Source organism: Anopheles funestus, chromosome 2RL (genome assembly GCF_943734845.2).
Source record: "Anopheles funestus chromosome 2RL, idAnoFuneDA-416_04, whole genome shotgun sequence".
Taxonomy (NCBI): domain Eukaryota; kingdom Metazoa; phylum Arthropoda; class Insecta; order Diptera; family Culicidae; genus Anopheles; species Anopheles funestus.
Window position 1 is genome coordinate 985,619 of NC_064598.1, and position 27,619 is coordinate 1,013,237.

The following is a 27,619-nucleotide window of genomic DNA, read 5'->3' on the forward strand; positions in this document are numbered from 1 at the left end:
TTTAATTTTTTGATTTTTTTATTATTTTTCACTCTTTTTTCATTTCAAGCATTATTAGAGTGAAAAGAAACTCATTGCAACCCATTGGCATTGAAATAAAACAAATTAATTTTTTTTGCAAAATTTCCCAAAAAAATCGTAAGGGGTAAGCCTTATGAAATTTTCGAGTGAAAAATTTTTTTGAAATTTTTTTCTGATTTTTTATTCTTTTTTTAATTTAAAGCACTATTTAAGTGAAAAGAAACTTATTGCAACAAATTCCCATCAAAATATATCACATTTAAAATTTTTGCTACATTGCTCAAAAATGAGGAAAATTTTACATTTTCTCAAACAGGGTAAGGAACTTGGTTCCTCGAATAACTTCTGGCACAGACATCTAAGGGCATGGCTGTCCAAGAAGAAAATGTAGCCATTGGTGCCATCTATCGCCCACAGGTTAAAGTTTGGCGATCCGTTGGATACCGACCGAGTTATAGGCAAAAGTTGGTGCAAAAATGAGGAAAATTTTACATTTTCTCAAACAGGGTATGGAACTTGGTTCCTCGAATAACTTCTGGCACAAACATTTAAGGGCATAGCCGTCCAAGAAGAAAATGTAGCCCTTGGTGTCATCTATTGACCACAGTTTGGCGATCCGTTAGATACCGACCGAGTTATAGTCAAAACTTGGTGCAAAAATGAGCCTTAGGAAATTTTCAAACTCAAATGTTTGCTTTTTTTGAAAGCAGAGGGGAAATAGTGATGCCTCCTGTGTCTTTTGGTGTCAGAAATCAGAAAACCAGTCAGTTTTTGATGTTTTTTTTCAATCGACAGAGATTTCAACGATGGAAAAGAAAAAAAAATGTTTTGAAAATAAAAAAAGCAGCCTTAACATAGGTTAAAAGGTTTAGTTATTTTGCGTGATTTTACAACACACAAAGTACCATCCTAAGCTTTCTTGACTGTAGTTCGCAGCAGCATTCGTAAGCTAGCTCATCGCCATAATAAAGCATTAATAAAACAGCTCAAGATGCACTCAAGCGAACTATTTAATAAAAACGCCGACCAACACAGACTGTTCCTTAGAACGTGCTAGAAACGTAACAATCACAATTGTGCAACTGATAAGCAGTCCATCATGAAAAATAAATATATGTATTTATCTTCGTCACCTTTTAGTCGTTTTCATTCGTGCAATAAAATTCAACAAACGAAGCTTCTTGTAATGATAAATAGAATAGTAGTTTTATTTCCTCTTTCTAGCTGCTCTGACCTACCGCATTCAAGGAAAAAATATTGCGTTTTCTAAAGCTAATCTGTTCTTACAAAACCTAGTACATTTTAACGTAAGTACACTGATGCCGTCACAAACCTACCGGGCAAAGAAGCGCGAAACGTAAAACCAGATCTTTGCTGCACTTGAACAGCCCCAGCATTCATCCTCCACCAGACGATCTTTCATTAACATTTTTCACCGTTACACTGTTCACGATCGGATCGTCATCCGAAACACGCTGCGGGCTGCTAGAACTGTCATCCGTTGGCGTGATCTTTAGCCTGGGATTCGGTGGACGATCGAACAAATTCCACAGATTGTTTTGTAAAGCTACATACGACTTTTTCCTCCTCGGAACACCCTGAATAGTGAGATAGCGGGTCGGGTAGAGATGATCCGTGCCGCCCACAGCACCGGTATCATCTGCCAAATTGTACTGGCTGATCGTGTTTACCAACGCGCTATAGTGATCTTTCCAGCGACGCTCGAGTTGTGTCTTCGTGGACAAATTGTCTCCAACATCTGAACGGAAAATGAACGAATTAGATCGCTTTTGGGTCGATGGGATTTAATGATGGATAATGATACCGCAGATCCATCTGCTGTTGAGGCTGTGTTGATGTTCGATGGTGTTCATATGCTTCTTGCTGGATGGAATGTCCGACTGGTCTGTACATTGGACGGATGTGATTAGATGTAGAAGGGACGTACACACAGAAATACACCTCATTGGAGGCACTATGGCGATGAGGAAGTGATGAGGGGGTTTTCTACGACGAAGGTCCCCGTGAGTAGATATTTACATCCTACAGTGAAACGCAATCGCTGATCGGACAATCCTTACCGGTTGACGGGCGATAATCGTCCTGTGCCCGGTAGAATTCGGCTAGCTCTCGGCCTGAACAGAGCGGTGTGTCGACCTGCAGTGTAGAGTCGAACTTGCTGTAATTGATTTCGTATCCTTGTTGCTCTTTGTTGTAGCACACGACAGGCTCGAACCGATGGCCCCACAGAATCTCCGTGTTGACGTAGCTCGAACGGGCCTGTGTCGATTGGCCCGTCGATTCTACCGTACCCTCCAAGATGACGACGATCTCGAAACGCTCCCGCAGCATATCTGAGGCCGATAGATTGTACAAGGCGGAGCTCTTATCGATCCGGTGCACCACAATCTGGGGCCAGATGAAAAACAGCTCCGACGAGCTACCGTCAGAACCGACGTCCAACTCGTGCTGATACTGTGCCATGGTTTCACCTTCTCGCGTCGTTTTCGTTCTTATCAGCTGCGCTCGTACGGAGGCACCGATAATGTGACTCTTGCGCATATCCCCGACACGGAACATCAGGCACAGTTCCCCATCACGCTGACAGACGACGGCATTTTTCGAGAACAGCAGTGTCTGGCTGCGCTGCTTCGGACGCGTCATCTTCGCAAACACGATGCCAACCATGAACGCTTGGATCATGAGACCGTAGATCGACTGGAAGCACATGACGAAGATCGCTTCCGGACATTCTTCCGTGGTCGTACGCACACCGTACCCGATCGTGTGCTGCGTTTCGATCGAAAAAAGGAACGCCGAAGTGAACGAGTAGATGTTGTAAACGCACGGAATCCAACCGATTTCAGCTACCGAAAGAAAACGATAAACATACTATGAAGCACGTGCTGTATACGAGAACCGACACAGGGGCGGTACGGTGCGGTGCGGTTTGTGTAAATATACTTACATTGATTATCGGGTAGATGTAACTCCTCAAGGTCACCGTGCGTGTATGATATCAACCACCAGATGACGGCGAAGAACAGCCAAGACCCGACGAAACTGAACGCAAACACTAACAACGTCCAACGCCATTGCGCATCGACCAGCGTGGTAAAAATATCTGTAAAAGACGGAACCATAGAAATCCCAGTCCGCTTTTCGACAGATTCCGCAAGGCACTTACCCTGCAAGAAGCGCAAATGTTGTCGCGGAGGACGAGACAATACAACGTTACAGTCTCCATTTTTCAAGATGGCTCGTTTGCGATATTTACGACTCACTCCCGGTCGAAGTACTCGGTTTCTGAAACGACCGAAGAGAGCCAAGGGGCGCACATGTTAATTAAGTTCTACACAGACGTTTCGCGTATGGAAGTTGCGGGAAGATGTACGTGCTAGAGTTCCTCCTCGAGTCGATTGGTGTTGTTTCGGATGCAGGCACCATGGCGGAACTCTGTGACCATTGGACGTTTCTTCTTCCAAATGCAGTACACGAGCAACTGAATCCGGTCTCTTACAGACAGTGTCGTGAACTGGCGTGCTGCTATCGTAGTTTGGTGAGTAATTGATAACGAAACATTCGATAAGATTGGCAAAAGATGCTTGAAGTCGAAGGGGTCGCCTGCCAAACCAAGTAGCGTCATGTTATAAGGTATATGGGACACGAATTTGGCATATGTGAAACTTGGCATTCCACAGTGAGTCAGTCTTTTTAATCCGGTTGCTTTCCTACATTCACGTGCCTGTTCACCACACGTTCCGATACCACATTCGAGCAGATTGAAAAGTAGATAGAGGTTAGTCTCAATCTTTGGAAAGCACGATTACTTGCTAATTCCTCAAATTGCTGCTAATCGGTCCATGGTAGAAGACACTGCACGGTAAAAGACACTGCGAATCATGGCAAAGAAGAATGAACTGAGCTGAAGGGGAAGCTTTCCTATCGTGTTTGATGATGCATTTTTATCATGCGGTGTGGTACTCCATCGGTGCAGATAACGACCCCCTTGATGACGATGGTCATCCGAAATGAGTCCGATAAACGATTAATCAACCATCAGCGGATACTCGTGTGGTCGAAAGGGTGGAAAACACGCGACTATTTTACTCGCCGCTCTTCAAACTGTGGTGCCATGCTGTAGAAGTCTTGTGGAACTGTAAATTGACACATTTCTTATCACCTTGCCGGTTGAATAGTGAAGTTAGCGCGCAAATATGAACCTTCCGTATATCTTTACATACTCCTCCATAGCAAAACGGTACGTGGAATTGAAGCGTACGGCCCATTAAGGAGCTGTTAATGTGGCAGTTTGGTTAGCAATTGTTTGCTTGCTGGATTAGACCATGCAAGAATAAGACCACCATTAACTTGCGATACAACATAGTTCGAACCGGAAGCGGCAAATCGTAACACGTGATATAGGATAAATCTTCCTCTCCGTAATGCACTTACTTCATGGAGTAGCACACGAGCGGGGTATTTGGAGTCACTGGAGTCACTGGAGTGATTGGCGACGAGTATCCAAACTGTTCTCCGTATCCTCCTGGTGACCGAGGTGGGTCAAAAGGTCCAAGCTTCAGCATCGAACGATCAAACCGACCCGTCCCATCAGGTGGCTGTTGGTGATCACCGTCGTAGTTCATCTTTCACCTGCACCTGACAACTTCACTAAAGATCACCTGCTGATGACCTCACTGTAAGCTCGCTTTTTCCTTCGTCATGCAACACTGCGAACTATCTGCCACACTACTGCAACTACTCACCGTTTGGGAGATGTTACCCAAACCGACCGATGAATGATACTGAACGGTGGCGATCGGCTAAACCCTCAACACAGCTACCATCAATCGCGACCGCGAAAAGTGGCTCCCATTGTTACCGAATGATTTACGATTCGCGTAGAGGAACGAACGCGTTGGCTTACCGATGGGCGCTTGGTACGCACGAATATGGCCTTTCTCACCTTTACCTCAATCAATGTTCGTCATCTCGACTGAGAGTCGGCTCTGGAGGTGGATCTGGTTACAAACGTATCGATTCCATACAGTCTCACCGAGAGGCCCTAGAGATAGTGCCATCGGTCGGCCACTCATCTTACTGCGGACGGCGCCCCTACTTAAACCAAAGCTTCTTTTTTCTTGTCAAAGGTGACAAAGCCCTGATACACAGTGTCAACAAAACAGAACCGCATACACTCACACATCGATCAAACAACCGAACAATATCAGCTGCAAACGGTATTCTAATTTCCGAAATGGCTCTAACACCCCTTCGTTCAAAATACTTTGATAATGGCTTTATCGAATTGTAGCAGTAACGACGATAATTATACCGGTCAATATCTGACCGGGATTTTTTTCACATAAATCCTATCTCCAAGGGACTACGTTCTGTACAATAATCTAGCAAAATATCCAGCCATTACAGTTTAAGAATAGCTCGGCAACAACTATTCTAGGATCGATAATTGAGAAGAATGTAAATATCCAATTACCTCAATAATTACCCATACAGCAACGTAACATGTGATGCGTTATTAAATATGTCACGAAGTCCAATTTACATCAATTCTGTCTGATGAAATCATTGAATTCGGTAAGGCACGACTTGACAACACGCTCGGTCTGGGTTTAAATCTCGGATGTACCTCATATACAGAACAATCTATTGAACAAGTCATTGGTAGCCAACCTTCACCAGACCAAGGCAGACGATATAATGTTAAAACAAGAAAATACCCATCCAACTAGTCATGTACTATAATACTATAATCATTCTCCAACACAATCATTTACACATTCCAACATCTTCGGATGGTGGTTAAGTCCTAGTAAAAACATTTCTTTAACTTTATCATCTTATCATTTTCATCAATCTTGATGATTTTGGGCATAGAACCGGATACTTTTGCTAACCTGCAAGTACCTACCAATAGATAATGCAATTAAAAACCTCTCATCAATCGATCGAAACGATTGCCTATCAGCGGGAACTGAGTTTCCTGGCGCAAGCAGCACACGCAACACCGTGCTGATTGATGGATTCATTTGTGTACAAGTTCTCGCTGATACCTTGTCTTGCGTCATGCAGCTTGTTTTCGGACATAACAATAATCTTAACTTGGGTTGCAATTGAACTTCATTTGTAGTGCATCTTGTTTAATACAGGGAATGTTTCATTACTCTCACTTTCATGGGCTCACAATTTTGTGGATGAGAAGCCTGGAGTATCGTTATACGCCTAAGATTATCATAAATAGCAGCAGATGGTTACGTCAGATTCATAGGATGCAATCGTTCAAAAAACGGATCCTAGCGAAGGTTAGCCTAACTATACTAAAATCAAAACCAATGGTAACTAAACCGAATTGTCGGGCGTGTCGGGACTAGTTGAGTTCGCCAGTGTGAAACAAAGCTACGGAGTGTCTATACGGATGGAGCTGGTGGATGAGGGCGAAATAGTGACCGAAGGCGGATTGAAGAGATTGCGCAAATTACTCTCCAGCTGCTGGTAGCTTCGGGGCCGTCTTGGGACACCCTGGATTGTCAGGTAACGTGCCTGGACGCCCAGCGACGATCGTTCGTCTTCCAGGCAAATCGAACTGAGCGTACGGACTGTGTTGGTGTAATGATGGTGCCAACGTCTTTCGAACATCGATTTCGAAGAACCAGTATCGAGTGGATCTGTGGAAAGCGCAAAAATTCACATAAGTAAGCTTTATTCTGGAGTTAGCTTGATCTTCTGGAGCGACCAAAGAACAACTTACATTAACGGTACAATACGAGCGATTTGAATGAGATGGGGAAGTGGATGAGATTCTTACAGGGATGATCGTTCGCACAAGAAAAGCACAAAGCAGGACAATTGGTGAAATGATGCCAAATCGTACAACTACGCAGCAAGCGGAAACTAACACACCGTACAGTACAGCACGGAAAATACGCAACATACGGTAACAAACGATAACAAACTCTACGCTGACGTTTGAAGATGATGATCTTCAGCTACAAATAAAAGTGTAACAGACACCACCACATCAGTCTCATCACCATCAACCACCGTCCGTATCAGCCGGCACCGCCCTACCTTGATTACGATAATCGTCCTGGTATTTGTAAAACTCGGCCAGTTCGCGGGCCGAGCAGAGCGGTGTATCGACGGAGTGCGTCTCGTTGAACTTGCTGTAATTGATTTCGTACACCTGATTTTCCTTATTGTAAAACACGATCGGTTCAAACCGATGGCCCCATAGGATTTCCGTGTTGACGTAGCTGGAACGGGCCTGTGTTGATTGGCCCGTCGATTCTACCGTACCCTCCAAGATGACGACGATCTCGAACCGATCCTGCAGCAGATCCGACGCGGACATATTGAAAAATGGAGATTCCGTGTTGATCCTATGCGTCACTATTTGGGGCCAGATGAAGAACAGATCTGACCCGCAATGATCTGCTCCGACTTCCAGCTCGTGCTGATACTGCGCCATCACTTCGCCCTCACGGGACAATTTGGTACGTATGAGTTGTGCCCTTATGTTTGCTCCAATGATGTGACTCTTGCGCATATCTCCAACACGGAACATCAGGCACAGTTCCCCGTCGCGCTGACAAACAACGGCATGCTTCGAGAATAGGAGCGTCTGTGTTCGGTGCTTCGGGCGCGTCATCTTCGCAAATACAAAACCAACCATGAATGCTTGCATCATGACACCGTAGATCGACTGGAAGCACATGATGAAGATGGCCTCTGGGCATTCCTCGGTAGTTGTCCGGTAGCCGTATCCGATGGTGGTTTGCGTTTCGATCGAAAACAGAAAAGCGGACGTGTACGATTCGATGTTGAAAACACACGGCTTCCAGCCAGATTCCTCTGAAAATGTAAAATGATTCTTATCAACACAGCGCAAAGGTGTTTTTTTTTGGTTTACCAATTGTTCCTTACCTTGGTTCTTCGGCAGATGCATCTCCTCCAGATCACCATGCGTAAACGAGATCAACCACCAAATTGCTCCGAAAAACAACCATGATCCAATGAAGCTGAATGCAAATACGAGTAACGTCCAACGCCACTGGGCGTCCACCAGCGTGGTAAAAATGTCTAACAATGAAACGTAAAAAAATATATGGCTTATACATATGTCTTTTGAGTTCTACCTTCCGTACTATAAAACCTGCGATAGAAATTCACCTTGTAGAAAGCGTAACCTCTGTCGGGATACCTTCGAGAGGACAATGTTGCAATCGCCATTCTTTAGAATCGCTCGTCTCCTATACTTTCGTGTCGTTCCCGGTCGTAACGCTCGGCTCCTGTAGGAAAAAGGGGAGAATGATACGATTATGCACTTCATAAAGACTACTGTAATCACTCAGTACTCGACTGATCGCAATCTAATTGGATGCGTGTGAGTATGGTGGGCACGTGTCGTGTGTTCGAGCACAAAGGAATAAATTTCTTAAGAGACCGTTAAGCCGCATTTAGATGAATACCGAATCCACCGTACGTCTATAAATATTTGCCCCTCGTTAACAGACTGCGGATAAATATGTGTTCTGGTGGGCGTAGCATCGTTTTTACATCACATAAAAACACTCGATCGGTAAAACTGTCACAAAAAATATAACTATAATTCCTGCCCTTATTTCATACTCTCGAAAGTTCTACAATCTACTAGTTATTTGCACGCGTGTACGTTACTATTAGAGCTGGGTTATAACTCAGCATTGGAACCCGCGGAAACGGTATGGGAAAAATGCTTCAAACGAGTTGCGGCGGAATAAAGCGATCGTAATGAACAAATCATATTCGCTCCAAAACACGCAACAAGCAAACACAGAGACCCGGAGACACCGCCAAACGGCGTTTGTGACACAATCCTACAGTATAGTACACGAGACGTTAACTTCATTTAAAATTCAAATCGTTACCCCAGCCACATTTCCGTTTCGCCGTTTCCCCCAGACACTGCATCTGGCCTTTCCGTGATCTAGACCCGATTTCAACTGTCTCGCTCACTGATTTACTAACACTGTCACTTCCTATACGCACCTTTTGCTACCGACCGATGGCGACTGCGGACAGTAGATGATCGGGGTGGTCGGTGTGATGGGTGTTTTCGGTGGATCCTGTCCATCGATAATAATCGGTGGTATCTTATCGAAGGGCCCCAATGGGAGCAACTTAGCATCGTCGCGTGCTTCCGGTGATTCTGCATCCAACGGGATGGTGAAATTTTTTCGCTGTCCAAAGCTCATTTTGGAGCGTCCTTTGCGGTTTGCGTCCTGTCCTGCGTTCTAATATTGAGCTTAGCTTGAAGTCGAGCGTTATCACTAGTAGTACGATCAAACGCTGCTGAACGGTGTTGCAGAAGGCATTTCTTACATTACACTCTCCGTACCGTTAACACGGCAGTACACACAAGCAGCAAGCCTACTGCACCACACCTGATGCTTCTTTCACGCTTCGAACACCCGGAGAACCGCTCACAAATCGATTTAATCGCGCCAAACGTGCGTTCAAGACTAATCTCGTGCGGAGGACTGTCGTTCGACTGCAGTGAACGCGACCGCTTGGTTGTTTGTGCGATCGATTCCTACTACCACTACCATCACTACCGGCTACTAACACTCGATCGAAGTCTGTCCGTCGCTCCACTATCGGCTGTTCGTCATCGTCGTGTTCGTTTTGCAAGGCGTACGTCATCGTGGAGACGGTATCAGTAACCATGAGAGAGAACAGCAAAGTCCCAACTCAACACTACAGCAAATCCGTGACGTTGACTTCAATTCCATCGTGAAAAAGAAGCCCCCACGAACACGGGGCCGATAGAAGTATAGTACTGCACCATTTTCCAATTTAAACATAAACAAACAAACATCGCTCAATGTTAATCAATGATAAATGTTTCAATCGATTTCGATAAAATAATGTTTATCTGTAAACGGATGTCGTTTGCGGGTACTGATATCCATAATAAAAATGTTCAAGTACGCATGGTACCAATTTAGTACAGATACCAATTCTTATCTATTATAAATAGTTCTCTCTACTATTAACCACAATGCGATGTAATCTACTATACAGTATGATACGCATTTTTGACCCACATTGTCCTACCTATATCGAGCTCATAATGTCCTTTCACCAACACAACCCAACAACCAGCACATGAAACGATTAAGCAGTAACAATTTCCTCGATAAGACACAATTTAGTAGCAAAAACAGTTTAATTTTAAGATTCATTCCTCTGCTGACTCATCCCGACAGAGAATTCTTATCGATGCCCTTCACTAGCTATCATGAAACATCCTCAAGCGACCAGTGAAAACTGGCAAGATCATTTGTATGGTACTATCAGCCAGCGGACCTCACTTTTTGCTATCAATCGAGTTGCCGACTAATCAGACATGATCTTCACCTAAACCTGCAATAATTTGTGCAATGCTGGTGTACACACTGGACGCATACATACGAAGATGACCCTTGTTTTTTAGTCGAAGAACCTTTCAGACAGGCTTGGTCGGGAGGTACATGACTACTACAGCTATGAAAAAACCCGTATACTTCCTTAGGTTAATAGCTGCAATTGAACACGAGCCATAAACAAGCGTCGACAGACAACGTTGCTTGTGAAGTTTTAGTGTACCATCTGACTCTATCTACCTCACGCTCAGCCGATCTTCTTCAGGTTTGAGCACGAGAGGTAGTGGATTGTCGTCATATTGGAATACATCCTTTCCGCCCGTTTTTATTACAGTAAATCGAATGTGATAAACTGTTGCTTCGGTCAACGATTCGCCGTTCAATGCTTTTCCGCTACGAACCCATTTAATAGGTGTTCGTGCGTGTATTTTTACGTTCATTTAGTGTAGCGTTAAATGTCAACAAAAATGGTAACGAATCTAGCGTAAACATCTCGTGCTTTATCGTCAGTCTATACACTAAATTGCAAATAAAGGTAAGTGTAAACTTGTTTTCAAATAAAGAAGAGGAAAATGTAACCAGTTCTGGACGTGTGACTTCGTTTCCGGAAGGAAACAACAGGGAAAATATTTCTTTAAGATACACTTGAGCGCTTTCGGGTGTAAATTGGCAATAAACATACTTCTCTTTAAAACGCTTACCCTGCAAATAGGTTATGCAAAGATCGAATCATACCTGTTTTGAATCTGAATCGATAACACAAAAAATTGTTCACTTTGTTGCCATGTCTTCAGTACTTGTTTTCACACTACACATTTTTTTCATATTTAAACTACTTCCTGTAGGCTGAAGGTCATACAACATGTTAACATGTTAACATACAACAGCATAACATGTGTTAACCTTTTCTTACTTCTTCAAGCATTTTGATCTCGACTTCCTGTCAAAGAATCCATCCAATCTACATATTAAACCGCCAGAATCTTGACTGCACTGGATTAGACAAGCCCAAACCCTACCTTTGCCCACCTTTTACCTAAGCTTCACTACCTTCTGAGCTTCACGCATCAGTTCATACATCAGAAATAGTGGATCAAAGTAATGTTTACTTTTTTATTATCTCTCTTTCCATGCATTGAAATCCCCATTGGTTGAGAATCAACGTATCTAGAAACTGTCCGTTTTATCATTCCCAATATTAGGAGATCATCATCGAGGGAGATAACATAAGGTCTACTATTCTGGCAGTCTTCTGGCTTCCTCTTTTTGATACATTTTCATTAGTCTAGATAAAATTTCTGCTATTGATTACCAGTATCGCTTTATTACCAAACACATAACAATAAACGGTGGCATAGTCATGTCGGAGAAAGCAGAAATGATCATACATTCCTGTAGAATGTACAGAACACTGTATGTTTAACGAATGTTTAGCTAGAAATGATGCGCTCTGTACTGTTCGTATTAGTATTCACATTTTTGTGGATGATCTTTTATCGCTTAATATCAAAAGACTTGAAACGGGCCTATTATTCATGTGGGTTATTTGAAACGAATCTACTTGCAATCAGCGATTCCTCGTAACCTCATCCTATCAACATATTAATTCCATTTCTATGAAAAAACTGCCAGAATCTCGACTGCACTGGATTAGTCAAGCCCAACAGCGATAAGCCCTCCTACTTCCCAAGGGCTTCATCCTACGAGCAATCGTTCCAAAACAACATGTTCATTGTTTTGGTTGTGCGCTCCCAGATAACGTCCGATTTGCAACTTCCAGCTTCTGCTCCGCACAAATCAAAACAGTAAACAACGAATTCCACAATCCTCGCTCGCATACATACATACGAACACGAGCGCACAACTCCTCTTCAGCTTATCAAATGCTACGCTAGACGCAACGGCGGCCACTGACCACACGGCCCTCGGGACGATCACGATTTGTCGAATGCATTCACATTACTGATTAGTATAAAGCATCTACCTACCTTACGCTTTCCTGTCGGCTGAAGGCACTTCCGTGTGTTGAAATGCGGGCCAAGCTCGGTACAACGGTCAACGGAAGATTACTGATCACGCTGTCGAGGGAATCTGGTTCCTCTTCTATCACACCCGGTCGCATGAAAATCCGATTGAGCGGCTTCTTCTCGTCCACTGCCTGTCTATCGGTTGCCATCCTTTACCTAGTATTCCAAAATGGATGCACGGTGACGATACAAATGTGAAACACTAAAAACACTCAGCTCACCGTTGCACTATAGATCGCTTTTTGCTTGCTTTATTTGAAACATCGGCTACAGCACCCTTCACGCATTGTGCCCAATTCGTTGCATTAATAGGCTATGATCGCGATCCAAAAGACTAAAACATTGTCTAAGTTTCGTTTCTATATTAGTTGCTATCTATTATCAACGCTTTTTCACTTTTCTATTTCATCTAGCGCCTGACGCGCACATTTTTTTCCTTACACACCAAAACGCTATTTTACCTTTACTTAAACAAAGAACTGGAAATTAGTTAAAAATAAAATAAGCTCTGACCGATCGTTACACGAAGGTAAGATAAATGGAACAGAACCTAATGCAGCTGAGACAAACACGATACGATCACACTAATAGTCGTCACTCCACTCCTCGGTATACGCTGTTTGCTAAACAAGCCGATCCTAGTGGTTTGAGATTCCTGGCCCAAAAGTACTAGTAGTAGATACGTTTATGCTATTCATACATGGCCTCCTAGGTTGATCGTTCATTCGTGTCACGATTGAATCTGTTTCTGCAACTTGGCGTCCCGAAGACGAACGAGCGAACGAACCGAGGGAGGATGGCACCGTGACACTCGCGCACACTACGGACAAGAGTAATTTTCAAATTAATTAAATTCAATTAAAACCATGCATTTCCTCCACCCGCTTAACACGTCTGGATGAGTCTCGAGCACGCATACTCGATTTGCTGTGAGTCATTCATTCACACACTCTACCAACATACACTCTCTCCCGCTTTGATCTTCAAAACAACATTAGCGAGGACGATACGATTCTGACATTTGAACACTGAACTTGAGATAAGCCATTAGCGGGATGATCCCTTGACCTTCGATGGTTTATATAGATTCTAGAACTCGAAACAAAATTGACACTCTTGTACTTATATTGGAAATTTTATAGAATAGTATACACTTTTTATTTTATCAGCACGCTACCTTCAATCGTGACAAAAAAAAACCCAACAAAACCAACAAATCCTCGACTTCCGGACACAACTCTGGAGAAGTGTTTGGTGCAAACTGACAGCACGAACTGAACGTTTTCATGGCACTCGTTCGCTAAAACACTGACCATGCACCCCCATCGAAACACACCGGACACCACGAGCTGCCCGTGTGTGTGAGTCGTTGTAAAGAAGATCAACTAATTTAGACCACATCCAATTGTTGTCACTGGGATATGCGAATTGCGTGAAGCGCGGGGTTGGACGAAGTCAAACCGAGAGACCAATTCTGTCGTATCCATCGCGCTGTCTTCACTTCATGCTCTGTCACAGTGTGCTACAGCATGTGAAAGATCATTACGGTTCACACCTATTATCACGATCTACCTTCCAGTCCGTAACGACATTCGTGCCAGTGGCTTACGTTCCAGATCTGACGTTATGATTTAATTAATATGCCATCAGGTTAACCCGATCTCGACCACAAAATCATAGCCGCCTATAGACACCGCAAAGTGTACGATGACAAAAGCTCTCGCTGTTAGCGCTTCCTAGAGCGAAGGGTTAATTCAACCAAACGCTCCTGCGACTATAAGCTGAAGGCAAATGTCAATCGAATTGTCTAGTTTAATCTACTTGCTTGGTTGGATGTGGTACTCTCTCGGTACATATATCGGGTGCCACAATAGCGCATGCGAGTAACGGCTTTCAACCCAAACCAATGTCACGCGGTCAAGTACACTGGAGGAGACTGGTCGTGCATAATATTTTCTCCTTCTGTGCGTTGAAGAAAAGCGCATTCCACCGTTTGCAGGGGAAGAGCTCTTCGTGAGCGACGGTTTACCTAGACCTTCAACGATGATTGAATAATATGAGCGACTTCCGACGCACCATACCCATAACACCACGGTGGACAATCTAAAACCCGCGTTCTAGATAAGTGTGGTGATGTGGTATTGTAGTTGTGGGGCGGATCAAGTAGATCAGGCAGACGTAAGTGTGCTGCTCCATAAACGACCACATTTAACAGCTGCTTGAATGAAGCCGTTACTCCATCGAAATGATTGCAAACAAATGAGATCTGATTTGTTATGATGCGGCATGTCATGCAGGAACACAGCCTGCGGTTAGCAATAATACTAAGTTAATCTCATGAATCGGCCACACACTCGAAACGTATTGCCTCTAGTGTCCGAAGGGAGTATGGTAATACAGAAGGCGATTATAATTATTCCTCTTTTTTGCGTTGCGTAATAACTCCATTCTACGATGCGAATCCAAATGATATAAATTACACCTCGGGATTGTTATCCCTCACGAGTCGTGTATTCATACGGCACATGCATTTCGATCGCGAATTCTAGGCAGAAATCAAGAATAAGCATCGAGTTATTTCTCCGCTAAACTTCTAAAGGTCATTAGAAATACCAACAAGGAAATCATTCCTTCCTGTGCCCTATACAAGGCCGTCTTGCTCTTTATGTACTTGCCCGAGCATACAAAGGTTACTTCCTTTTTTCATTTGCCAGAGAAAGATTTATCGCTCTTTCCTGATACTATTATGCCGACTACTAACTTTCCCATTTCAAATGGTGACCAATGTCAATTACCCAGTTCCTGCCTGGTATGCAAATGTTCGCTCGAAGCATCCGTCCGTAATGGAGCTCGCAAACAGATGTTTCTTTCAATTGTTCCGTCGTTTTGTAATCGACCGAGGATGCAAACAAAAAGCAGAACACATAACAACAGCGTCACACATTTTGTTCGTGTGCTACCGCCGAATTTTAAACACTTCCGATGAACGCTAATTAGTGGCGTATTTTATGTGCCTTGCTCCCGCTCATTAGGGCTTTATTTAACATGCGCAAACACGTTTGCAGTTATTGATGATTGTCCAACTCCAGGGGCAATCCATAGTCAAGTTCATTCACTGTCTGTCTCGCCCAGATGATATTAGAAATGGAACATGTGCCTGTATGAAGCAATTGTTATATCTTATTTTCGGCGAATGAAATTAATGATTCTTTACATGTTGATGAGCCGACACCATGTATCCCGGAAAAAGAGCTTTTCAAACTGTGGCATAATAGAGCAATTAAGAATGGTGCTCTTCTACATATACTTTTCTGGTTCATCTATTCGCCGTAAACAACACTTGACATTGGAATAGCCGTGCGAAATGAAATCAATATTAGAGCACCCACGATGAGCCGTAACGGATTAACGCCCTCGTGTTAATAGGAACGTTACAGTCTTCTCTGTCGTCGAAGATTCAACAGTCTGTGGACAGTTGGAATAACACCGCACACTCTCACAACATACATCATCCACAACGGTACAACGGTGGAAATCACGAGGTATTGCATCTTACCGATCTAATCGATGTTACTGCTAACAGAGCGAATCCATCGAGGGTTCCTTGATGGATAACTTCCGTAAGTTCTTCTTTCGCTCACTTCCGGGTGATACGGTAGGTGCATCGGGAGCGATAATGACCGGTGGCAGTACCATCGGATCACCAACCACTCCATTGGTAACATTCATTCCGGAATGTTCGTTTGCGCTGGTGTAAACAGGCGTGAAGCGCAGATAACCATTGCTGAGCGAGTTCTTGCGAGATGATACGTTGTCGGCTGACGATGTATCGGATTCTTCGCTATCGGAAGACACTTCTATCGGAGTGAAATCGGAACAAAATTGTTTCAAAATTGCTACCTTTTTACTTTACTCCAAACAAAACTTACCAGTTACACCGTTTTGTTTGTTTAGCTCCTTTTTCACATCGTGCAACTGACGGGCGCTGCACAAAGGTGTATCAACCTCGTATGTGTTATTGAATGTGGTGTAATCGACCTGAAACGATGTAAATATTATTTTTCCTTCTTCTTGACGCTTTCATGTTGAACCCAAACCTGGTATTCTCCTGTTTCCCGCTTGAAAGTGACCACAGATTCGAAACGATGTCCCCAAAGAATTTCGGTTGGCAGATAGCTGCTGCGTGCTTGTGTAGTCATACCAGTTGATTCCACAACTCCCTCTGTAATTGCGTTTTAGATCACAACATACATTATTGTAAACATTTTCGAAGTACATGCTGTCCCCGAGATACACGGTATGCCAGAACTTCGATCAGAGAAGGAAGTTGATTCTATAACTATCAATTTGAAAATGCACCGAGATTCGAGATACACGGATTTTTGAGGTTCTTCGCGGTCCCGCTATAATAGTGTTTGTCAGGGACTAGCTGTACATCATTTACTTAACAAGACACTCTTACCCAACATAACAACAATTTCAAAACGCTCCCGAAGCATGTCTTGTGCAGACAAGGTGTAAAGTGGGCTATCGCGATCGATCTTGTGAACCACAATCGTTGGCCAGATAAACATTAACCGATCATCGCCACCGTCACAACTGACCTCCATATTTTGCTGGTAAAATGGAAGAATTTCTCCTTCTTTGGTGACCTTGCAAAATAATAAAACGAAAACTTTAAAATGAAAATATCGAAACCGCAGGTCACAAATCTCCTCCCTACCTTGCGGCGAATAATTTGGGCCGTCACGTGTGCCTCGATGATGTGACTTTTTCTCATATCGCCAACGCGGAACAACAGGCACGGCATACCATCCCGATGGCAGATGACAGCATTTTTGGAAAATAGTAACGTTTGGGCACGCTTTTTCGGCCGAGATAGCTTCGCGAACACGATACCCACCATAAATGCTTGAATAAAAACGCCGGTAATACTCTGTAAGGCTAAAATAAATATACCTTCCGGGCATTCCTCGGTAATGTAACGATTACCGTAACCTGAAACGGAGAAAGAAATAGTAAACTGGTTGCATACTAAACTGGCTATCCTTACCTATCGTGTGCTGGGTCTCAAGAGAAAACAAAAACGCCGAAGTGAACCCATATATGTACGTCACACAGGGTTTGTGGCTATCATCTACAAAGAAAAATATTAATGATATTGTGTGCTTTAAAAAAAACAGCAATATTATGAACGTAGTCTTGAAATTTACCACCCGCTGCTTGTATATCTCCATGGCTTAATGCGATCAGGTACCAAAGGGCGCCGAATCCCAACCAGCTCAGTATGAAGGAGCAAGCAAAAACAAACAGAGTCCATCTCCACTGAATGTCCACCAGCGTAGTAAAAATGTCCTGTGAGTAATGCAACCGACGGAAATGGTGCGAATGAGAAACACGTTCTTTACAGATTGATTTAAAAAAACCGCAACCCCTAGCGTTAACTCCTAGTACTAAAAATTTGAAATTTGAAAACTTTCAATGGGGGTTGAAATATTTCACGCTGTTAGCACAGCGGTCTCCCCACTTGCGAAAGTCCACAGTATCATTAGCATTATTTATTATTTTCAAACTGAAATCGTCACTAAATATTGATCGAAAATTCGACAATGTTAAAGAATATTACACGAATATTTGACAATTTTACCTGTAAATAACGACGACGTCTTTTTGCTACATTTCCTTGAATCACGTTACAATCACCCTGCTTGAAGATCACGCGCTTCCGAATCCGCCTCGAACTGTAACGCGTCTGGCGGTATCTGAAATAAATAAACACCGACAAAGCAAATAATTAATAACAAATCGAAATTATATTAAACTTCAGAAGATATGGCACACACTTAATGACAAGCGCAAAAGAGAAACCATTTTGTGTCGGTCACTGTAGGCACACAATCACACGCACACGGGGGTGAGAGAACGCATGAGAATTCCGCGAGCGAACCGGACTCACCGAACCGCGACGATAGTGATGGATTCCACAATCGAATCGCGAGACCGAAACATACATTACTCGGAATTCTAAGCCAAACTACACCGCAAACAAAATTGACATTCTGGTTTAGTGCTAGAGGCTTGCAACCGCGGGCGTTTGTGTGTTTGTGGTGTATGTGTGTGTGCGTGTGTGTACGTGTACGTATCCGAATCTTCATCTTGCACATCCATCCCCTTTGCATCCAAACGTCGGGAAAAGCTCATCGAAGTGGGCACCAAATATTGTACAACTTGGACTGGCGCTCGCGAAATGCCAGCCTCCTCCCTCTTTTCAACCTCATTCGCCCACTGCAACCCCGCGTGAAGTGAGCGTGTGCAGCAGCCGTCGTAGTTCGATGTGTCTGTGTATCCGGGCCCGCTAATCTGCTTTTCTGCCAGCTCGCTGCTTAGCTGCTGGAAATGTACACCGGGGCCAGAATTCGAACCGCGGCCAAAGGTTGATATCACAACCGTGGAGGAATTTAAAGAGTAAAGTTCATCGCACAGGTCGTAATGACGCGAAACGGTGGCCGAACGCGAGTATGTTGTGTGTTTTGTTGTTCGGCCAGCGGGGTAGAGACCGTGTCCGATATGCGTGCATCCTTCGCCTTCTGATTACGCACGGCCATCTAATCTTTTTCGCTGCATCGCCAAAAGCTCACCCCCGCCCATGGTTCGAACAATAGGCCACCTGCAAGTGACGTATTTACCGATAGTGAAAAATGTGCCAGCTTCAGGTGGCCAACCGCGATGGGAAACCCTTGAGAAATGATCGTCTCCACAGATGCGTGCGTGAGCGCGCGAGTGTGTGTGTATGTTTATGCGCTAATCTCTCCCATGCCATTCTATGTATGCGTACGTGTGTGTGCGTGTGTGTGATGATGTATGCGCGATAATGTGTGACTGTGTGTATATTGGGAGGTTCGTTTATTCGTCCGTCAAACCCACAGTCATCATAAGCAACAGCGTTCCAGTTTCTAGTTTTCAGGAGGCCTTGCGCCTTCCCTTAATAATGGACACCCCCTTGCGAATGTAAACTTTGTGTGCACAGTTGGTGGTGGGTTAGTGCTAGAAATCCCAGCACCATAGATGGGATGACCTCATCGACTTTTCGGGATGAATACCATCAGTCTCAAGGGAGCCATATTCTATGTACAACGTTTGAACTGTCACCCTTTAAATTTAGGGGCGAGTGTGTAAAAAAGCCCCATTTTGAGCAAAACCGTAATAGTTGTGTGTCTCAAGCTGAAAAGCTTCTATAATGCAAGGAAAAAGTGCTAAATAAGATCAATATCATACATATAAGGTACGGTGTGCCCTTTTTCCAGAAGTTGCACCCCTAACCGAAGCAACAATTTATTAGTGGCTGACCCTTCTTCGGCGGAATCTGTGACACCGTTGTGCGCGCCTGATAAATCAAGGATCTGCTTAGCACAGGCACAGGCGGCACCAAAGGGTGATACCGAGTGCCCTTCAAAAAGGGAGAAATTCCACCCGCCACCCCAAATAGCGGCTGCAGCCCCACTAACAGCTAGCCCTCTCGCGGGTATACTCCATTGAGCGAAAGGGGAGTCCGCGCGCTCTCTCTCTCTGGTTTCCTCTCTCACTAACGGTTTTATATGCGCGTGTGAGTGATAGCGCTCGAACGTGTCTCTCGCTGTTGCGAACCGCGTTCGTCGGGAAAATGGAGATACAGGGTTTATCAGGTCAATATGGCATCTGAAAGGCATAGTTCGCCGGCCAGAACATGTATTTCGTTTCCTGTCAAGTATTTCATTTGCCTCAACATGAAAATCCTGTTGCCCAATATGATTTTAGAGATTATTGCTTTAGCTTTTTCACCGGGGTTGTTGCCTGCTCCTGCTCGTTATTTGTACCATATTTTCTAATTTATTTTTCATGCTTTTTTATAGTTTTTTTTAAATAAAATCATATCATTTAATAAAGGGGGAAGGCACAGCTTTACGCTGTTGTGCCATTTGAAGCAGAATTTGTTAGATTCATTAAATTATGAGGAGTTTTATCACGAACATTTCGAAAACATGCATGTGTATGTGTAGCATGTGTCAAACCGAATCCGAGCAAAATGTAAACAAAAAAAATTTAGCATGGTACTTTTTATTCCAGCAATTATATATTTCGAATAGATGAACGGAGGAAATATAATTGCATTGCAAAAAATAGTTTATTAGTTCTTTTACACTCCGTACACAATATCAAACCGTTTTATTGCATTCTACGCTATTACGGGATTTTTAAACCTGGCACTCATATGCTTTCGAAATGTTCGTGATAAACCTCCTCATAATTTAATGAATCTAACAAATTTTGCTCCAAATGGCACAACAGCGTAACGCTGTGCCCTCCCCCTTTATTAAATGATATGATTTTATTTAAAAAAAACTATAAAAAAGCATAAAAAATAAATTAGAAAATATGGTACAAATAACGAGCAGGAGCAGGCAACAACCCCGGTGAAAAAGCTAAAGCAATAATCTCTAAAATCATATTGGGCAACAGGATTTTCATGTTGAGGCAAATGAAATACTTGACAGGAAACGAAATACATGTTCTGGCCGGCGAACTATGCCTTTCAGATGCCATATTGACCTGATAAACCCTGTAACGCAGCCAAGTGTGCAAAAATAAAAAAAAACGCGACCACAGATTATTCGGGAGAGTGGCTGCTGGTTTCCAAATCCAAATCCATAACACCCCTAGCGAAGGGTGAAAAAGAGAGGGAGCGAGAGAGAGAGTGAGCAAGCCCACTCACTTAGTCTTCTTCTTGGTTGCTTCCAGAAGATAACGAACGAAACCTGAAGTGGCTGTGCTGAAACGATAGAGAGCCGCTCGTGCTAAAACAGATCCGCAGCTCAACGCACATTAATCTCGCGCGTGAGTCGTTTTACGCTCCAAACGGTTGCGGCTCCTATATGGAGAATATGAGCGTGTGCGTGTCCACGAGCAAGAAACAGTCCTTTGTAGTGGTGCAGTGTTGGGTAGCAGTATTCTCCTCAAAGGGGTGATTTCAAAGAGCCCCTCCTTCCTGACGGGTCTCCTCGCTCACTCGGAAAACTCGAAAAGGAAATTCGCTCCGCGTGGAAACTGCGGAAAAAGGACGGCTCTCCGGTCAGATCGAAGGAATCGCTTGTGGAACAAAGGTCGTACGTTGAAAACGCTCCTGTGCACCGGAGGAAAAGCCCATCCACCCACCCCCGCTCGCACACTGTGCTGTTGAGAGCGCATCGTGGAAAAACTCGGATACCTATCGCCTCGACACCGCATTCGCAGCGCACACTTGACTGCTCTGTTAGTTGTAGCAATCCGCGACCGTGTTCCTTGTGTGTCTACTGCCGCCGTTGTTCTCCTGCTGTGACATGGTTTAGTGTGTGTATCACTATTTCGTGATTGTTGTTTTGTGTTTTGCCAATATCAGTCCACCTATTTACCATTATCAACGCTCTAGCGCTTCGTTCGTTCATGCCAAGCATTGCCACTGCCGGTGCCCTACATCCTCAAATGGACGCACAGTACCCACAGTCCCACGGACCCTGCAAAGTCCGTACGAACTGCAACCTGTTTCGATCGTGCAGGGCTTGGGGCTCCTGTGAAATCGTCCCTTCATACCATTACGACGGTCATGTTTCGCTTCCTTCAGTGTGCGCTTGATGGAATCCAATTTTCCTGTGCTTCTCTTTTTACCAAAACTCCCGTGTCCACTCAGTGCCGATGTATCTAAGTTAATTAAGCAAATGAAAAGCGCACACCAATGCGAACACAGGAATGCAGGGTTGAAGCAGCAGCTTGTGAGGAAAGCCCTTCGAAGGCCGGACTTGTGGAAATGTGCGCTTTGGAGCCTTTTACGTCCTGGGAAAATGCGATGGCCGCAACAATGTGAATATCTGCGCCTGTGTGTGTGTTTGTGTGTATGCATATGTTTATATGTGAGCGCTAGAAAGAAAGAACCCCCCGTGTGAAATGTGAGCGAAAGAGCAAACGGTAGTAGATATGGATGGAAAATGAGTGCCCTCCGAATTCACCCACGAGTAGTGATGAAAAAACGGACAACTGTCACAACTGGAAAAAAGTGTCATCCAAAGCACGGATCGCAAAGGAAATATTGTGCTGCTGCGTTGGAATGCCACAAAAAATACATTCGTGCGTACTGGATGGCACGTCGGTATATGTGACAGTGCTGCTAGGGCTAATCATACTTCAAACACTGCTGTCTGTGAACTTGTGCGAGTGTTTCACTGCACATGAACAAATGCAGATGAAAAATGAACAAGGAACCATGAAGTGGTTTTCCTTTTTTTCATTTGGTACAACAACAAAAAATATTTCTATGAACAATGGAGTGTGAGCTCACGTATGCATCGATCACGAGTAGAGAAAAGTCTACTCTACTGAGGAGTTTTGTTCTATTCACTCGAAGGGAGAACATATCGATGGAAAGATTAAACAAACATAGTGGAAAACATTAGGATACGCGAAAACCTTGTGAAAAATTCAGCTGAATAGTGCAACCAGTCGCAGAATAACATGAACTTTGTTGCGATTGATAAAAACCTCATCAACTCTTCCCACACACATACACACACACGCGAAGAGATGTGAGGGAAAAGCTGGAAAATGTGGATGTGTGAAATTTGCCTTCACAAAACGGAAAGGTATACAGTGAATGTCAGTTGTTGATCACGATCATGTGTGTCCCGCTCCGTATATGGGGAGGAGCGTGATTATCGTGTGAAAAGTTGGAAAATTTACCACGAGAAAAATTCCTCGTTCGAACACCAATTTTCTTTATTTTTTTTTTTCTTCGTTGAACTATCATCATCGAAATACTGCTGCTACTGCCACCACTACTGGTGCAGAAAGAGAGAATGTTTCTACAACCCCGTGCTGCTGTCATCATCGCGTAGGGTAGCAGCTTTTCCGCGAGACGAGTGAAAACTAGCTCTAGTACAAAACGCTCTCACCTTCACCAGCGCTTGCTCATTTCGCACACATACACACGCACACACGCGCACACACACACACACATACATACATCAGCGTACACTTTTCAGTAAAGCAACTGGAGAAGAGCAGTCCTTGCGCTGTATTCTTTGTTGGTCGATAGGCTGATTAGTGGTTTTTGCTAACACTGTGTTGCGCAAAACATAGCGTACGGCGTACACTGTTCATATAAATATATGCGTGCGTGAAGTGGAAAGTATGTGTTGCGCGTCCAAAGTATTAGGCAGGACCCAAATTTCGGTCCATTCATTCATTTACGTGCAGCGAGTAAGAAACAAACTACATTGCACACACAAAAGCATAAATTATATACAATACTCTCACTCGCGCGCTCCACATCCATCAGGTTTCCCAACGTATGTGCTGTGCACGTGTGTGTTCGTGTGTGTATATGTGAGAAAATGAGAAGCGGGATCGATGAAAAACGGGTTACCCAGTAGCTGTCATGAGTATGTGTTGTCTGTCGATTCCCAGCACCGAACGCCAAAGCGATATTATGCTTCTATGGTTGGAGTCTGCTATGCTGCTCTGGACCTTTCCCCCTAGCGATTACAAGTGTGTGAGAGCTAACGCCGTGTGCGTGCGTGAATGAGTAAATGAGCTGCAATGCCCAAGAGTGGGAAAATGAGTTTCCCACCAAGTAGAAAGTCACTCAGTGAGCGAGTTTTCCACCGTGAGCATGGACGATTTGAACAACGCAGGGAGGAAAGCAAACACCGCATATGCGTACAAGTAAAACTTCCAAATGAATGAACTTTGGAACACGAGCGCGAGAGGCACGGTACGTGTCTGTGAACGTGAGAGCGCGAACAAGCGAAAACTGCCATAAAAATCATGATCCGGTTTTTTGAGCAACGAAAAAGGGGCACAACAATTTCATCCAAAATTTTTGTCACATCTTACATTGAATTATTATTATTATTGTCGCCGTCGTCCGTTTTACGCCAACGGTTAACCATCGTCTCCTTCCAGCCCAGCGTCATTAACGGCTGCCCCGTGGGAAAAGACCATACAATGTTGTTCCTTTTTTCTCCTCCGTACTTGTTTCCTTATTGTTATTCTCCTTGAGCTTTAGCTCATTTTCCCTCGTCGGTCACAATCCGTGGTTAGGTGGAATTTTGTGACCAAACGACGACGACGACGACGCCTTTGGACGGAAGGGTCGGCTCTGCGTTGATTTATGTATCGGATGCATTTGACATCTCCCGGACGTGACGCGAAGGTCGGTCCCTTAAGCAGAAAGGTGGCAAACGGTTGAGCATCGAGAAAACTAGAATTCGCAAATACACTACTCACTGCCACGAGGTCAAATCTGCTGGCACGCGGCCGGGGATGCGTTTCGTTAGCACTCACGTTCTTCTTTTTTTTCTTGCTATTTCTTTTCCTACCAATGGGTCCATGGTAGTGTTGGGTCCTGTTTTGCAAATTATTTATAGAAGGTTTCCTTCTGTTTCTTGTGCTCATTTTCTCCTTCCCATCCCACAGCGTTTTCTCGTTCGTTTATTAGGAAAAATTTAGGTGTATAATAGACGGCGCAACAGGCTGAAATTTGCAACAACACGGTGTAACAACTATCACCCGATGGACTTTGGGCCACAAACATCGGTAGCGCAAACACACCGTACCGCTGTGTTTCTTGACAAGTGTTGCTAGTGTTGAACAACCGTGACAAAGTGTGCCGCTACGGAGCGCAAGTAAAAAGGTGCAACCGAACCAACCAAACAACGCACCCGAACGTGCAATATTTATGTATGTGAGTGAAGGCCAAACCGAGAGCCAAACCTGTGAAAAGAGGTAGAAAATCCTGTGCAAAATCGTAGAACTTCTTTCCAGTAGTAGTGCAACGTCCACGTCCAAGTCCGGCACTGATGTCGAGTGAAGAGTAAATTTTCCAACAAAAGAAAAACTACCCATTGACCATCGCACACATCTGTACGACTGCAACGCAACGGAGACAAGCTACATCGTGTCATCTGCAGCTATCGGATTAAAAAAAAACCGACATTTACCTTTCGCATCCCTTGAGCGCTGTCGCTGGCTCGTGGGAACAATCGAAGAACGTTTTGTGGCGCAGTTGGAGACCTACATGGAGAGTTTTTCCGGGGAAACCGAGGTACCAAGGCAAAGCTAGAACTTTTCTCCAGCACGGTTTTTACACCGGCCGCTTGGGGTTGTGTTTTTTCAGGTGAGTTTTCTTTCGGAATGTTGTTTTTTTTTTCCTTTACCCCACAAACATCATGCAAAAGTTGAGCTGTTCTGTTATGCCTTGTCGATTTGTTTTTCCTTTCCGTTCGAACTTCAATCGAACAAACGCGTTGGCTTTTAAAGTCCACGACCCACGACTCGCTACAGTTCACCCACCCAGGTAGCGGAGGGCCAACACAATCCTTCCGACACTTTTGACATTAATTCAATTAAAGAGCGTGTAGCAAATACCGCTGACGCGACCGTGTCCACTTCATCGCTGGTGAGAGCCCGCTAGTTGAACCGAAGAGAGGTGAAAAATGATACACCCAACCGCATAATGACGATGATGAGCGAACGAACAGCGCCCGCAGCAATACTTTCCCACACGGGCCAAGTGACTCAAGCAGCGCACAAAATCTTCTAAACTGTAGCGAGAAAATGTGAAAATGTGTATCACTTTTTCGATATTATATTATCGCGCACAAGGGACGCTTTCGCTTGATCGATCGTGAATCGTACGCTCATACAACTGTCGGGAACAAAGACAGCCATTGGAGATAGCTGCAAGTGTGACTGCAGCAATTGCTAAAGCTCGCCAGCGTCTCCGTACCCGGTTTAGTTTAGAGCTAAGAGCTGCACCGGTTCTGCAGACTAATGCTCCGGCCTAAGAATTCTGCAGATGCAACGCAATCAATATCCGGACATTTAGATAGCAAACGTGTTCAAATTGATTGCACCATAAAATGTGTCACCCAGGCCAACTGTGGACGGCCGAGCGGCATGTGTTCTGTACTGTCAAGGCGACTTTAAAGACTGATTTATTGTTTGCAGTATCGTTTATCTGCGCAATTGTCATTTTATGCATGCCAATTGGTTGGGCGCAACAGACACACGCCACCGTTTCGGTGCTATTTTTGATGTAAAGCTTTTTGCAAACTTATGAAATCTGATTACACGTTTTGCCTGTGCGCCGTGCGAAATGTGTGATGACTTTTTGCAATCACTTGTCATTCAAAATGGCAGAAAACCGAAACAACATTCGGAGCATTCAATCAAAAGCCCCCTATATATCGCTACTCCACTGCAATATTTGTTGTTGAATTTCATTCGATCGCACAAAACCATGTTCTTCCCGGACGGATGCTTACAAGCACGGCCAATATTTCGGTTGGCTCCTCTTTTGCGTTGGTTTGTTTGTTTCTTTTTTCATTTATTTCCCGAGACGACAGCCAAAAATCCTCGCAACATCCGTGGGTCGATTGTGAGCCGCAGGACGTACGCTTTTTTTTTCTGGGCCGTGCGCTGTAGCGTGAAATATTGTTGCGAAATGGCAGAAGCTTGTTTAGTTGCTTGTTTGCAGCCAATATCGCGTACATGTCGCGGCTCGTGCCACCTGAGAGGGGTTTTCCACATGCTTGACAGGTTTCCATCATGCAACAAAACTGAACGTCGGCCATAAGTGGCATAAGGTGGCAAGTTATTGGATCGGAAAAGTGACCGTGCGAGAACGGGAAAGCAGATAGAATAAGGCACAGCCAAAGTCACTTTTTTGGGGAAATTTTCAGCGACTGTGTAAGTGCTTCTGCTCGAAGACTCTCGCTTCAAGTACATCGTGTGTTTTGTCGTGTGTTGTTTTCCGTGAAAAATGACAACTCTCATCAGCTCAGCTCAGCGGCCAAAAAGTTCCACTCGCACCAACGCAGATCTTAAAAATACGCACCAGTACTTTTGCACCGAAGACAAACACCCAACTCGAAGTTAATGGAAAACAACTCAATGAATCGATTTTCTGCCTCTCCCGGTCGTTCGTTCGTCGAACATTCAATGCTCATGTCCTTCGAAAAAGCGGATGCTGGAAGGACAGATTTTTTGCCTACCTGTGTCAATGGCCCCCGGACCTCCAGTCACATGCTTACCGTTGTTAAACAATAAAACACCACCTAGAGCCCTCGTGATAAACAGTTC

General features: G+C 44.2%; 4 protein-coding genes across 15 annotated transcripts in view; 1 reads left to right on the forward strand and 3 right to left on the reverse strand.

The window, feature by feature from the left end:
* Positions 1–1,199: 1,199 nt before the first annotated feature.
* Positions 1,200–6,027, reverse strand: LOC125762026 (G protein-activated inward rectifier potassium channel 3-like). Of its 3 annotated transcripts, none has more exons than XM_049423700.1 (5): positions 4,477–6,027; positions 3,209–3,327; positions 2,990–3,145; positions 2,103–2,888; positions 1,200–1,780 (listed from the first exon to the last, which is right to left on the reverse strand). In XM_049423700.1, the coding sequence occupies exons 1-5, from the start codon at positions 4,665–4,667 to the stop codon at positions 1,419–1,421; spliced, it is 1,614 nt and encodes a 537-aa protein (XP_049279657.1). In that variant the 5' UTR covers positions 4,668–6,027; the 3' UTR covers positions 1,200–1,418. The 3 variants fall into 3 exon arrangements, 2 of the variants coding, with proteins under 2 accessions (XP_049279657.1, XP_049279659.1); XM_049423702.1 differs by lacking the exon at positions 4,477–6,027 and adding an exon at positions 3,416–4,461; XR_007418160.1 differs by having other exon boundaries at positions 1,674–1,780; positions 1,847–2,888.
* Positions 6,028–6,161: 134 nt separating this feature from the next.
* On the reverse strand, positions 6,162–13,814 carry LOC125762029 (G protein-activated inward rectifier potassium channel 3-like). Of its 5 annotated transcripts, none has more exons than XM_049423713.1 (6): positions 13,650–13,814; positions 12,434–12,628; positions 8,212–8,330; positions 7,966–8,121; positions 7,111–7,893; positions 6,162–6,707 (listed from the first exon to the last, which is right to left on the reverse strand). In XM_049423713.1, exons 2-6 carry the CDS (start codon positions 12,619–12,621, stop codon positions 6,439–6,441), a joined length of 1,515 nt encoding a protein of 504 aa, XP_049279670.1. In that variant the 5' UTR covers positions 12,622–12,628; positions 13,650–13,814; the 3' UTR covers positions 6,162–6,438. The 5 variants fall into 5 exon arrangements, 4 of the variants coding, with proteins under 4 accessions (XP_049279670.1, XP_049279669.1, XP_049279668.1 ...); XM_049423712.1 differs by lacking the exon at positions 13,650–13,814 and adding an exon at positions 12,694–12,791; XR_007418161.1 differs by lacking the exons at positions 12,434–12,628; positions 13,650–13,814 and adding exons at positions 6,791–7,028; positions 9,070–9,811 and having other exon boundaries at positions 6,569–6,707.
* LOC125762025 (G protein-activated inward rectifier potassium channel 3-like) overlaps positions 12,696–27,619 on the reverse strand; it is a 68,019-nt gene continuing 53,095 nt past the window's right edge. For 5 of the 6 annotated variants that reach the window (XM_049423695.1, XM_049423694.1, XM_049423696.1 and 2 more), the window contains 9 exons: positions 18,120–18,234; positions 17,686–17,827; positions 17,526–17,609; positions 17,196–17,470; positions 16,935–17,124; positions 16,570–16,694; positions 16,402–16,510; positions 16,029–16,329; positions 12,696–13,292 (listed from right to left, as the gene is read on the reverse strand). In XM_049423695.1, the coding sequence (XP_049279652.1) occupies positions 16,049–16,329; positions 16,402–16,510; positions 16,570–16,694; positions 16,935–17,124; positions 17,196–17,470; positions 17,526–17,609; positions 17,686–17,827; positions 18,120–18,234 (1,321 nt within the window). In that variant the 3' untranslated portion in view covers positions 12,696–13,292; positions 16,029–16,048. Of the gene's footprint in view, positions 13,293–16,028; positions 16,330–16,401; positions 16,511–16,569; positions 16,695–16,934; positions 17,125–17,195; positions 17,471–17,525; positions 17,610–17,685; positions 17,828–18,119; positions 18,235–24,370; positions 24,960–27,619 lie in introns of those variants that run through there. The other variant, XM_049423698.1, reaches the window with a different exon arrangement.
* Positions 25,408–27,619, forward strand: part of LOC125762028 (serine/threonine-protein phosphatase 2B catalytic subunit 3-like) — a 42,181-nt gene continuing 39,969 nt past the window's right edge. The window contains exon 1 of the mRNA XM_049423704.1: positions 25,408–25,652. The gene's annotated coding sequence lies outside the window, so the exon portion shown is untranslated. The remainder of the gene's footprint in view (positions 25,653–27,619) is intronic.